Source organism: Zonotrichia albicollis, chromosome 5 (genome assembly GCF_047830755.1).
Source record: "Zonotrichia albicollis isolate bZonAlb1 chromosome 5, bZonAlb1.hap1, whole genome shotgun sequence".
NCBI classification, from domain to species: domain Eukaryota; kingdom Metazoa; phylum Chordata; class Aves; order Passeriformes; family Passerellidae; genus Zonotrichia; species Zonotrichia albicollis.
The window spans coordinates 28,611,447-28,625,353 of NC_133823.1; the positions used below are offsets into that span (position 1 = coordinate 28,611,447).

At 39.4% G+C, this 13,907-nt stretch overlaps 1 protein-coding gene across 2 annotated transcripts in view; it reads left to right on the top strand.

Moving 5' to 3' along the window:
• Positions 1–3,394, top strand: part of GLRB (glycine receptor beta) — a 47,311-nt gene extending 43,917 nt beyond the window's left edge. For both annotated transcript variants that reach the window (XM_005486334.4, XM_005486333.4), the window contains exon 10: positions 741–3,394. In XM_005486334.4, the coding sequence (XP_005486391.1) occupies positions 741–1,037 (297 nt within the window). In that variant the 3' untranslated portion in view covers positions 1,038–3,394. The remainder of the gene's footprint in view (positions 1–740) is intronic.
• The last annotated feature ends 10,513 nt before the right edge of the window (positions 3,395–13,907 follow it).

Genomic DNA, 13,907 nt, shown 5'->3' on the forward strand with positions numbered 1-13,907 from the left:
TCTGAAATAAAATCTTTATAAAATCCAAGGAAGAGAATATAGGAACCTTTTTTCCTCACAGAAAAAAAGTATTGCTTGATCCCCAAAAGCAGTAAAGGAGCTATAGGAAACACAGGAATTCTGTTGTTGGATTTAGATTTCCCAGTTACAGACTTTTGCAGTGCTGAGAATAGTGTTACATCTGTGTTCCCCGTTTTTAGAGAGGCACTAAACTCCACAGGTACAGTGCAAGATGGTCACCCTAGGATGAAGTATAAGATCCTGACCTGTTAACTCTTTGGAACCAGAACAAACTGAAAATAATTGCATCAAACATTGAATTTTAGGGCTAATTCTGACTATAGGTTTCAGAGCTTAAAAAAATGCAAGTAATGAATAGTAGCAGGTCTGCAGGTTCATCAGCACAGAATCAATACCTAAAAATACTCCCCACAAAAATATTCTCTCCCCTTCTATCATCTTAAAATGAAGGAGTCTAACTATAGCAGATTGCAGAGCATGAGGTACCTTGTGCATGAAAAATTACACAATTATGAATGTTTGGATTAGTTGATATGATTGACTGATCTTCCTTAAGTACTTTATAACATAACCATTCCACAAATTAGTCTGATGTAATGTATCCCTATCAACAAGTAATTCTCTCTATGTTTGTTTGCAGTGTTCTTTAGCAGCTGCATGAAGTTTGCTAATGAGTTGTGGTGAGTCGATCATGATTCCCCTCATTCTTTATTTCATAGGTTGGTGAGACCAGATGCAAAAAAGTTTGCACTTCGAAATCTGATCTGAGATCCAATGATTTCAGCATCGTTGGAAGCTTGCCAAGGGATTTTGAATTATCAAATTATGACTGTTATGGGAAGCCCATTGAAGTCAACAATGGACTTGGGAAATCTCAAGCCAAGAACAACAAGAAGCCTCCTCCTCCCAAGCCTGTCATTCCATCAGCAGCAAAGAGAATTGATCTTTATGCAAGAGCACTGTTTCCTTTTTGCTTCTTGTTCTTCAATGTCATATACTGGTCCATATATTTATGATAAATCTTTTATTTTTTTTTCATATGTGTAAAATATAGCCCATTTCATTATCCCTTCCCAGTCATGAAGGCCACTGTGTGAAATTATTTGCATTTGCAAAGCAATATGTTGCATCTCGATGCCGTGCGATTGTACTGAACATATGGCATCTGAAATTTGAATGAAAGCATGACACTGCAATGTCTGTGCTCTGACCAACTTTGTATATAAATGTACAGCATACATCCTGCTTTAAGAATATATATGAAGGACGATGCCTACTACATTATAAAGCTGAATAACGCTCCTCAGTTATTAGTAACATACAGAAATTTAAAGTGTTTCTGACAATGAAACTGATGTGCACGTTGAGTATTATTAAAATCAGTATTCTAGTATATGTAGTATTTAACAGCTTTTCTGCTGGTTTCCAGAGGAAAAAGAAACACCCACCAAACATCTTGTTCATGTATAATTTCAGCTGGCACCGTTGAAGAAAAAGCTAAGGTGTAATTATTATTATTATTTAGGCTTTGTAAGTGAAGGCAGCATCAAGTAAGCAGATTTTGTCTATGTGGAGAAATAAAGATCAGGGAACTACTAATTTTGTAAAATCAGCTAATTTAGGAAAAAAACCCCAACATCTATGTCCATGAAGCAGGCACAGTTAAGTGTGTTAGAATATGCTGGCAGTAAAACATTGGGGCAAATTTTAACTGCTGCTTCTTTCGGCACAAACTAGATACAGTATATTAAAAAAACCAAGCCACTTTCTAGACTAAAGGTACCAGGAGTTTTGGAGAGGCATCACAAGATGCAGTTCAGTATCAGGTTTGTTATAGATTTTTACATTAGTTTGTCCTCTGGCTCAGCATCTGTAGCATCTGGCAAGCCTGCAGTATGTAAGTCACAATTTTTTGTTATTGTTGCATTGGACACATCTTACTTGATTTGTTTTGTTTATCCCCTTGAAAACTTTCATTTTAAACAAACCAATTATCAAGACAAAATCCCATTTTCACCAATGAGGATAATTTTCTTGTTTGCGTGCTAGCTAGCACGTAGCCCCCTGTAGGAGTGAAAACCTGTCCAAAGGTCTAAGGGACTGAGACTCTCATGAGCCCTGGTGTGCCTGTGTGTTAATTAATGGCTGCCCTCACCAACTCATTGATCTGGCTGCTACATTTTGGTCCTATGTATGAAATAGTTCTGACAGGAGACTGCTTTCCGTTTTCCAGAGGAAATTCTATGGCATGGAGACTGCCTTAACATGAGCTCCTTGGTGTGCATAGGGCAGGGCCTTGGGTCTCCTGTGAATACCAGGGTACATCCCCTCGTGAGAGCAAGTCATGAGAAGAAATGTGGCCCAAAGAAAGCTGCATGCAGGTAGGCATGTGAGTAGAGTGTGTTTCCTGAGGGCAAGGACTTGTCCTCAGCCCATGAGAGCGTGCCACACACGTCTCTGCTGGGGACATGGGGCACCACATCTAGTTACAGTATGAGAAAAAGACAATTCATGAAAGGAAATCCGGACTGTTGGCCCCTCACAGGCTAGGAAGGGACTGGCTTAAATGCATGAAACTTCTATAGTGTGGAAACAAACAATCCCACTTATTGTGCTACATTTCTGGCGTGTCCAGGATGTGCTGAGCTAATGCAGGCCACAAGGATCACTTGGGTGTTGCCCACAAGGTCAATGTTGTCCACATACAGCGATCCTGCACAACTAAAAGTCCAAAAGTGGGAATGTAAGAAGAGGAATGGCATGCCAAACTGGCCCCACTGGACATCTGGTGAACCTGCACACCCAGGGCTTTTTGAAGCCACTGCCACTTTGTGATCAGCAGGCTGGCTGCAGCGACTCTTGTTTGGGTTGAGGAGATCTGCTCTTCATAGCATGGTCACACACACTGCACCAGCTGCCTGGCCACTGTCTCATGGGGGTCTCAGGTTTTGGGTTTCTTTCTGATCTGAAGAAACGGAAAGCAAATCCCAGATGTTATTGAGCTGTGTGGAATGGGTCTGAGGGAAATGATATCTTTAAGGTCTAGTTCAAGTTTTTAATATTTCTGTTAGTTGAAGGTAATTGCAGAATTGTCAGAGACTCTGAGAAGCAATAAGGATAAATGAAAGAGAGGAAGGATGGGAGGGGGAACTTTTATATATACAGAATGGTATATTTATAGACATTATTTATTCTCATACTTGTATTTTTTCTTACAGTACTGGAAGGCAAAAAAATAATTACCTTGTGTTGGAAATTATATGAATTTTGGAAGATAACTTTCTTGTTAGAACTCTTATTAAATGATTTATCTGTAATTAATGTCCACATTCTATCTGTAAAATCTCAATTATAGATTTTATTGTTAAATTAATCTTTGTTCCTTCTTGCTTTCCTGCTTACTTGATGGCTTTTGTGTTTTATCATAAAACACTTAATCAATAATACACTGTAATTGCTTTCCAACTCACACAAAGGGAAGCAAAAGGAATGCATATTGTTCAGATAAAGGTTTTTTTGTTCATTACAGCACAAAAACTGAGGCCAGAAGCGAAGTTTACCAGCAAATTTGAAACTAAATTTAAAGTGAAACCAAGCATCAGCTATAAAGTATTAATTTTCTTTTTACTTGCACTAGATAATATTGCAGTATTTGTATTACCCTGGAATATATTAGCTTGTCCTACTGAGCAGTAATAATTGATTTCTTTTATTTTTCTTCTTTCTGCTAAAGGTCATCAAGAGTTTTGCCACCATCTCACATTATGGTCCACCAGCACCCTCTAGTTGTAAAATTAATCCTGTTGACTGATTTCCAGAATAAGGCGCAAATATAAAACTGTATAGGCAAAATAGGATCCTAATTTCTAATTATATATGAAAGAAAAAAAGAATTATTAAATTAAAAATAAATGGGCACAAAATTAATGTGCAGCTGTAGAAATTTTCCATGCAGTTAAAATTTCAAAGTATAGAAATGAAGAGATTCAAGGTTCATGAAGTGCAGCTTAGGAACTCAATTACTAGTCCTGATGTCTAAACAAACCACATGACAGCAAAATCTGGTTTTGTGGGAGAGCCCATCTGTGTATCAGCTGATATTTACTTCAAGGTCTGCAGTTAACTGGTAGGAGAGTTACAAATTTGTGTTCTACCTTTAAGATAAACCTTGGTATTTTCTTGGTTCTTAAGCATCGAGGGGTAGTATTCAAGTAGCTAATTCTGTTCTTTTGTAGTATCATCAGCCTTTAGATATCTTTCTACATTTTTTCAGGATTTTAGAACACTGCATCAGGAATTTCCATGGAGATTATTCAATTCATTTCTCAACTGCATCTACAAATTTAAGGTAGGCAATAAGTAAGAGTGCAATTTGAGAAATGTGTCAGCGGCTCTGCATTAGTTCCCTGTAGCACACATGTTTGACACTTGGTTTTAGGAGCGGGTCTTCAGTGTATAATGGCACCTCCTCTTTTCTTCCCTTAATTCTAGCTGAGATGGTGCATGGCAGCAGTTGGTCTTTTGAGGAAAAGAGTTTATTTTTGTAAGTGCAATGTAGAGAAGATTGACCACTTGGAAACTCTGCCAAGCAGCTTTCATTCTAAAAGTCTTCAGAATTATTTGGACTTGTTAACAGGGTAAAGGAAGACCCATTAAAGAGAAAGCAGAAACACTGCCATCTGGGTTAGTGTCAATGGGCACGACCACAGTGATTGATCTGACTGCATAATCTTGTAAAGGAAATGCACTTGCAAGTAATCTTTATTTAAAGATATTTTACTCTGAAGAGAGACAATACCTTACTTAAGCAGTCTGTTATAGCTGTTAAGGGAATCTCTTAACAGACCTCATAATACAGTTATAATACAGACCATGGTCTCTGCTTCAATTAAAACAGGTTATCCTTATGGTTACTGGGGGATTGCAATGGGGGTGTTTATAGAATAGGTAGCCTTGAGTTATTTATTTCCAAGGGAGTGCAACCTGAATATTTGCAGTGTCAGGTGATTTTTCAGGCTATTGAGATACTGTAGTGCTGCACTGAGTACAAATGAGGTGTGTAGCAGATAAGGGAATGAGAGGACACTGTTACTTGATGCTTTCATGTACTAATTCCAGGATTAGAGAAGGTAATGTGGAAAGAAATTCAGATACAGATAAATTGAATAATGGTTTTGTTTGTGTCAACTGTTTAATTTGTGTCTAGAAATTTTCTTTGTATATAAATTAGTTACTTTATTTTTATATTACTATAAGGAATTAATAAAAAACTGGGAAAATTAAGCTCATCTGTAGTGCCCAAAAGAAAAGGAAATAAATTATTTTCCTCTGTAGTTCTACCCCTGAGAAAACAGTAGAATATAAAGAAAAATTTGAGGACATAAATTCTTCATCATTGTGATTTTGTCTGTGCCATTGTATCAGATCAGTCACAGGCAATCTGGGCTGCTTGCAGCACTCCCTTGCATTTTGCCTTACTCAAGAAAGTTGCCCACCCCTGCACTCCCCCTGTACCTGTCCTCCTTCCATCAGTGTCAGCCTACATTTAAAATAAGGATTTCTTGGCTATTTTGAAATCCTTCTGAAAGCCCTTCATTGCTACAAGTATGTCTGTGCTGGAGTCACTAAAATGTCTGCAGCTAGTGCAGGTTTATCCAAATTAGCCTTAAACTGGCTGTTTTGGGGCGGGCTGGAAACATCACCATGGTGACAGTGAGCTGTGGCTGGGAAGCCTACCTGCTGGCTAGGGCAGGGAAAAATATCCTTGGCGTTCACCCCCACAAAGCTTTGTGGTGCCTTGGCTGCTGTGCTCGAGCAGTTGGTTTAAAGTTAGCTCGTGTGGGTGTTTGTCAGCCCGTGCCTGTGAACTGTAGGTGTGTGCTGGGTGACGCATGGGGAGCTAGCACAGAGAGATCCTTCCTACAGCTGCTGGGAAAGATGGCACTGTAAAATGTCCTCTCCACAGCTCTTGGTCACCTACAGCATTTCTGACATTTTTAATTTTGAGCACTGACAGGAGTAGTGAAAAAAAAATGCCAGTTTGCCTTTGGTGGCAATGACAAAAAAATGCCAGTTTGCTTTTTTCCTGAACCAATGCACGTGTAAATGAATGAGTTGGATTTGCCCACCTGAGCATGAATGAGATTTCCTCATGAGTCTTGGCCATAAGACTATCCCTCTTATGAGCCATTCTGTCTAAAGTCCCTACCTCTAACAGTGGATATTAGATCACAGTCTTTGAATGAATAATGAGACTAAAGGAACTAGTGGGACTAACAAGAATGAGTCTTTCTGGCTTCCTGGTTGTCCATGCAGGTCAATGCTAATTTTGAGGGGCACTGATTGCATTTCAGTGTGGGATTTCTCAACATGTCAGTGCCTGCCAGGTTCTGGAGACCAGCATCCACTGACTCCCTCCCAGCAGGGGGTGTTTGAAGGGCCTTCAAGTTTGTTAGTCAACTCATCTTTTGAGTATTGAGATAAATCCAAAGCAGCCTGGTACCTTTAGCTGTCACACAGAAACAGCAAGTACATTAAGTACATGTCTTTTAGTACAAGAAAATTAATGGCCTTCCATCTTATTGCATGAAAATATGGTTTACTGTGACAGAGACCAACCAATAAGGCAACATGGAGTAACATCTTGTTACTAAGGATTTTTGTTTCAATGTGCTTTGACAGGAAGAAATATGAGGATTGTGGAGTATAAAGGAGAAGGTATTGTATAACTGTTTTCCACCTGATGAGTTCTTCAGGCTGTGGCAGTGGGAAGTGTAGGGCTTTTCATATATATCTGTGTCACTCTGTTTCTTTCTATGAATATTCACAGTGGGAGTTATTTTTTACTTGAAGAAGCAAATTCAGGAGGTTTTTGGGCCAAGGAACCCTCCTGAGTATAGCAGGTCAAGCTGTTGTACCGTTGCCCCCTGCAAAATCCTTTCAGTTCAGAGGAAACCTTCTCTGGCAGCATAAACTGAAAAAAACCTCTGCTGAAACTGTGGCTGCTTCTGAGAGGAAAGTCTGTGTGTAGGCAGCCCCTGTGCTTCCACCTTCTTTTCCTGTAGCATATATCATGATAATCAATAGGACTGTTTAGCTTTTCTGTTCTGCAAAGCACTCCTTTTATCTAGCCTGAGTTATTTCCTTGGCAATAGGCTTTAGATATCCTACCTTTCATCTCTGTGCAGTCAGACCAAAGATAGTGTGTGACTCTATCAGAGTTCATAAAGGCAAGCCAGTGCTGATGTTCAAGAGCACTAAAATGGTAATATATGAGAAGATCTGGGACCTACTTGTTTCTTTAACATTGTTTGTTATGCCATTTCAGTTATGCCCCTATATCTCAAAATATTCTGATATTTGGGTAAAATTTCACTAAATGCATTATATTTTTGAGTTAAGTTCATCATTTTCCTGTGAAAAGCAGGATAAAAAAAAAAAAAGTAGTCTATGTGGCATTTTTTAAAATGTTGATTTCCTCTATTAACCTTAAAACTTGAATTTGACCCAGAGGCTAGGGAAATACTGTTTCTTAGTGTTTAATAAGCCTTACATTGTCATAACAGATTTATCAGTGTCTCAGGCAGGCTCATTCTTCTGGATTAATTTGTTTGTTTCTTTGACTCTCAAGGGCCAGCTCACTGGAAAATATTAATTTGGAGACTGGCTATTTCAAAGGCATTATACTGACAGGAGCTGACTGTAAAGAGTAATGGTTCTGACCAGTACCACTCCAGCATCAGCTTCTGCTGTTGACAAAGCCTTCTTGATACCTGCTCCTGCTTCTGACAAATCCTGTTTAGCCTCAGCCTACTGGAGGGCGTAAAATCTTTGTAGGCTTTTTAAAATATTTGTCTGATTGTGTCAGCTTCTGAGACAGCCCTGCTTCCATTCCCCTTCTGGACGTGCTTCAGGACCAGACTATTGCAGAAGCACTCTTTTTTTAAGCAAATACAAATGATATACAGTATCCACCATGAGATATCATCTACTCTGTGGAATTAAACTTTAGACTTTATTTAGTAATTCTTCATATTTTCTATTTGTTTCCCCAAGGTGAAAGCTCCTTAAATACATAATTCTTATATTAATAAAACCAAATGTGCATGATGGCAGGAGAGGATCGCAGTGGCCTTGTTAATTTTCTCTGGACTTAACAGCTCTTATCTTGCTGTGGTCTTTAAGCCAAGGAGATTTTGGAGGATATGCTGCAGCTGAAGTCATTTTGGCTGCCCCACACAAGGCTGGACAAGGACAAGACCCCTCCCTGCACAGGACCTGCCCTGTATTCAAAGCTGCATTCAAAACAAACCTGCCAGAGGAAAACACAGCTTTTTCCCAAGCCCTGTGCCATTGCAATAACTTGTTCATCACATTCAACACTTGATGAGTTCTTTTGCAACAGAGAAGCACTTTCTTGAGAAAAATAACAGCGCTGGTGCCATAATAATATTCCCAGGCTCTGAAAATTCATGGGAGTATTCTACACCACTATGGGTTGAATAGCAAATGTTACAAATTTTACCATGGGAGATTTTAAACAGCTAGTGCATATCTAAGCTGGCAGTACTTCATTATAAACATGGCTTTATTGCCTTATTTGTCCTATGCCTCCATATTCTTCCTATTTCAGGAACAGCATTTTAAAATGGATATTTTTCTAGCATACTAATTATTAAAATATATTGTGGTTTACCCTATTTTTTTTTCCCACAGGAACATAAGGAAGAGATAGTGTATTTTACATTACAGTGCTCTTGCAGCAACTTTGCTAGTGTCTGTTAAGAAAGTTTTGATGAAATTAAATAGGTGGAAAAAAATTTCATGGAGTGTGCAAATGAAACAGCCAGGAATAAACCCAGGAATAAAGCCATTTATGCAAGACTCACACTGAGAGTCTGATGAGCTTTGACAATTGGAATAAATTATTTTGTCTGAAAGGATATTCCAGTTGAAAAGATAGGACAGCATTTATTCTTTCAACAGTTTTCATTTCTCAGATGAAAATAAAAACCAAACCTTTTTGAAATAGACCAGGTAGCCTTGTCCATATTGACCTCATACCTGGACACCGCCATTGTTCTCTCTTTTAATATGGTCTTTCTGCCAGTTCCTGCTGCAGGAGTTCAATCAGTGGAATTATTTCACCTCTGACCAAGCAGTAGCAGGACTGCTTTTGGCTGAGTGCACCTGGGCCCTGGCTGAGGCACGGATCTGTGCACGGCCCAAGCCTGCACATCGCACGTGGCGCTCTGTAGCTAAACACAATACTCAGCAGGCCGAGGCGAGTGTCCCTTCTCCAGGTCTCCACTGCAAATTTGGCAGATTGTTTCCTCTCTTATCTTCCATTCCTCTGCACCAAGTGACAGAGGGCAACAAGGTGGCTTTCTGTTGTGCCAAGGGCCTTTTGTTTAGATAGAATGTAGCTGGGGCAAAAAATATTATCTTGCTATACGTTGTACAATGCCTCAAGGCACTACTGTAATGCAGACAAGTAGTAATAAAAATTATTTCAGTCACTATTAATCACAGATTCAGTGGCATAAAATAGTGATATGCCTATTTGTCTTCTCCCAGTCTTAACATTTCTGGAAGTCGTCTGACTGATTTCAAGTGCCTGATCTTCCCCCTCATCTATGCTGGCTTTCCACTGTAGTTCTTTCTGATTTATTGTCAGAGGAGAATCCACTGCATGCATGCATGCATACTTTCCTTTAAAATTACTTCTTTCTGATACCTAAAAAAGATTCTTAAAATAACCTCATAGTTCCTTACTTGGATCCAAATTCCTCAGAAGACTTTGCAGAGAAAGAAAGGAAGAAGTTGTAGCTTTTGAAATTTTATATTTATCCATTTATAATTTAATATGCATAAGCAGCAATATCTATATTTAATATAATGGCATTCTTAGGACTAAGCTTTCTTGAAAATGGTATGTCAGGATTTAATAAATTACCAGTATTTTCCCTTTCCATTATTAATATTATTTTGTTTGGCAAGCATTTGCAAAGTGCATCCATATCAAACCATGCATTTTCTCAGTTCCCTGTAAAATAAATCATCCCCTGCCATGGCACAGAATGAGCTATGTGGGCCATGGGAAATAACTCATGACAGAATCACAGAATATTCCACACTGGAAGGGACCCACAAAGATCATCGAGTCCAGCTCTGGTCTCTGCACAGGATACCCCAAGAGTACCACCTTGTGGCCTGTGAGCATTGTCCAAACTCTTCCTGAGCTCTTTCAGGCTGGTGCTGTGACCCCTTCCCTGGGGCGCTGTTCCAGTGCCCAGCCACCCTGTCCATGAAGAAACTTTTCTGGGTATCCAAACTTAACCTGCCCTGACTCAGCTTCAGCCCTTCCATTGGGTCCTGTCACTGGTCACCAGAAAGAAATCAGTGCCCTCTCCTTTTCTTCCCCTTACAAGGAAGTTGTAACTGCAATGAGGTTCCCTCTCAGTTTTCTCTTTTCCAGGCTGAGCAGACCAAGTGACCTCAGCCACTACTCACATGGCTTTTCCTCAAGGCCCTTCTCCATCCTCATGGCCCTCCTTTGGACTCTCTCTAATAACAAGTGTTTTTATACTGTGGTGCCCCAAACTGCCTCCAGCACTCTCCCCAGGGCAGAGCAGAGCAGGGCAATCCCCTCCCTTGCCTGGCAGGTGATGCTGTGCCTGATGCCCCTAGGACAGAATTGGCCCTCCTGGCTGCCAAGGCACAATGACTTGTGTTCAACTTCATCAACCAGGATCCCCACATCCCTCACTGCTTTCCAGCATTTCAATCTACCTTTCATTGTCTACACACATTACCAGGGTTGCCCCATCCCACGTACAGAATCCAGCACTTGCCCTTAAGCTTCACAGAGTTGGTGACTGCCCATCTCTCTAATTTTTCAATCTCTCTCTGCAGGGCCTCTCTGTCCTCAAGGGAGTTAAAAGCTCCTCCCAGTTTAGTCTCTTCAACAAACTTACTTAGTATTTCTTTGGGTCCTGTGTCCAAGTTGTTAATTACCATGTTCAAGAGAACTGAGCTTAGGGTGGAGCCCTGCAGAACCCCACTAGTGACAAGTTGCCAGCCTGATGTCTCCCCATTCACTCTGACTCTTTTGCCTGACCCCTGAGCCAGTTGCTCACCCACCACATGATGTCTTTATCCAGCTGAATGCTGGATGTTTTGTCCAGAAGGATCCTATGAGAGGCAATAGCAAAACTTTTGTTAAGTCCAAAAGATTACATCAAGTGGCTTCCCTTCATCACCTGTGTGATCATCACCTTCATCACAAGCAAGACTTCCCCATCATGAAGCCATTCTGGTTGTGCCAAATGACTGCCTTGTCCTACAGATATTTTTCAATACTTCCCAAAATAATCTTTTCAAGGATTTTACTGGACACTGAAGTCACATATTGGATTAGCTTCTTCAATTACAAATTTGAAGCAAGTGTTGTCACATAGAATGAACAGCAAGTTGTTCCTTTAAAGAAAAAGTGTGATTAGTTGGTTTCCAGTATTCTATTAACTCACCACTGCTAGTAATGATCATATAGGCATATTAAGTGAATTACTAGTAAATAAATTAATAAAAATGATACAGAAAAATTGATATTTTTCTGGAAGTTTGTTAGCTAAATCCTTGAAGTGGGAAGTTCCTGTCAGGCAATGCTATCTGCCATTTAAAGGATGTAATACAAAAGCAGTATAAATAGAGTCATCTGGGGACTGGTTCATACACAGGAAGTTTAAAGTGTGTGCCACATGTCTGTCTGTCCCATGCTGGGTTGTCTTTCATGGGTGACATTCAAAAGGAAAAGTTTGCAGGAGCCCAGGGTGGTATTTTCAATCCATTTCACTTCACTGTCATTTCATGGAGCATTACTGTAATTGATTATTCATATGTATCACACAATCATTTGTCAATAACACCAAATTGTCTGTTCATCTAATGAGGCACTGAATTGAGATGAGCTATAATTAATAAAATTATAAAATAATCAGATGATGAATGGAGAAAATTCCATTCTGAAGCATAACATTTTTTTCTATAGACTTTTATGTGCAGTGCTACAAGAAGCAAGCGGAGAAGCAATATTGCAATCTGCTATCTTGTTCACCGGTCGTGCTTGGAGTGCTGGTGTGATCTGTGATTTTTCTTAACTGCCTCAAATAACTGAATGCTTCTTGCTGTGAAGAAAATCTGAACTATTGCTACCATTCTAGTATGAAAACATCAGTAAGAACCGGATGATTCTGGATACACGTTTGAGGAGATAAGTTTCTGATCTTTTTATGTTTCTCTAGCTTTTTCTAAAGGCCTTGTGTGTTTTGTGTAAGCTCATTTCATTGCCTTTGACGTTTATTTGCTACAGCTGACCAACCTCTAAAATTAAGGTCCTATTTTGTTAGTGCCACTAAAACCACAGGGAGCCCAGCAGAATAAAGGCAAATGTTTGTGAGGGTTCTCCTGCAGAAAGTGCCTTTCTGTGCTCTTATTTATGTCAGATACTATCAGCAAAGGCATTTTTATCTTTTTAGTTATAGAAAATTAATTCATTGGATCCCATCAGAAGATCTGCTTAATTTAACCGCAAGGCATTAATGCTATTTTCACAGTAGCTACAGCTGGTACTGACAGGTCAGGTACAGCCAGGATTTGGGAGAGAGAATGTATCCTTGTCATTGCCCCACATATTCCTAGCTGTGGCATAAATCATCTCTCTGCCCGTGTTTTTTGCTCTTTGTTGCTTGTTTAGACTTATGCCAGTGATATTTCCAAGATCAAGGTTAGGTTCTCGTTGTTAACAACCATTTTTGAACTGCCCTTGAGACCCCACCAGCTCATCTCTTTCTTTTGGAGCCCTTCATGGATTCCCTCATTCATTGTGCTGTGTATGTGTCCCTGTAGTGAAAGGAAGCAGAAATTTGGAATTTTCCAGAACCCAGCCACGTGTGCACATCACCTCTGTGAGTATGTCTCATTAAGGGCAATGCAATTAGCAAGGAGCAAGGTCAGTCTCAGGTTAAATGGCAACTCCACAGACCACAATAATGACTATCAGTTAATATGTATGAGATAATAATGCAACACCAATGAAGTTTCAGTAAAGACAAGCAAGCATTGTTTGGGTTGTCTTTAATGTCACAATTTCTATAAGCAGAATTTTTCCTACTATAAGCTCGTCTATTAAACCCTGTATTAAAAGCAATTGTGCAGCTAGCAGAATGTTACTTTCTGCATATTTACTATGGAGTATTTCTAGTCCAAAGTGTGAAATTAAGTGCCTCATAAGAATTGTTTGGTTTTCTCTTGCATTTCTGGTTTGGGTTTTTTTCCCCTATTGTAAAATCTTGCCTCTAACACCACACTATCAGAACTAATCTCTGGGAAGGTATGCCAATGCAGAGGTGAAAGTAAAAATATCTGTGCTGTGAACTAGTTCTGGGACTGAACATCCGAAGTGGTTTTTCAGAACTAAAAATAAACTTTTGTTGAGCATAGCTCTGTACATTTCCATGCTAACTTGAGCAAGCTGTTTCTTGACACAAAAAAACCCAAAAAAGAATTATGTATGTCAAACAGGTAAACGGTGAACCGAAAAGAAATTTCTGTTGTGGAAAGATCAAAGATCATAATGATAAGGATGGGAGAGCTGATGTTTCAAATCACAGAAATCCTTTTAATCTTACATCCTGTTTCTGATGTGGTTTTTAAAAGTATAGTGTAAAATGTCTGCAATGGGTAATTGGACAAAGCAATTTTTTTATCCTTTGGATATTTCCTGAAGAAAGGAATTATTATCTTGTCTCATGCAATTCTATCTATTCCTCCAACTTAATTTAATGTTGCTATATGCTTGTACTCCATAGTATAATTTCTGAAACAAA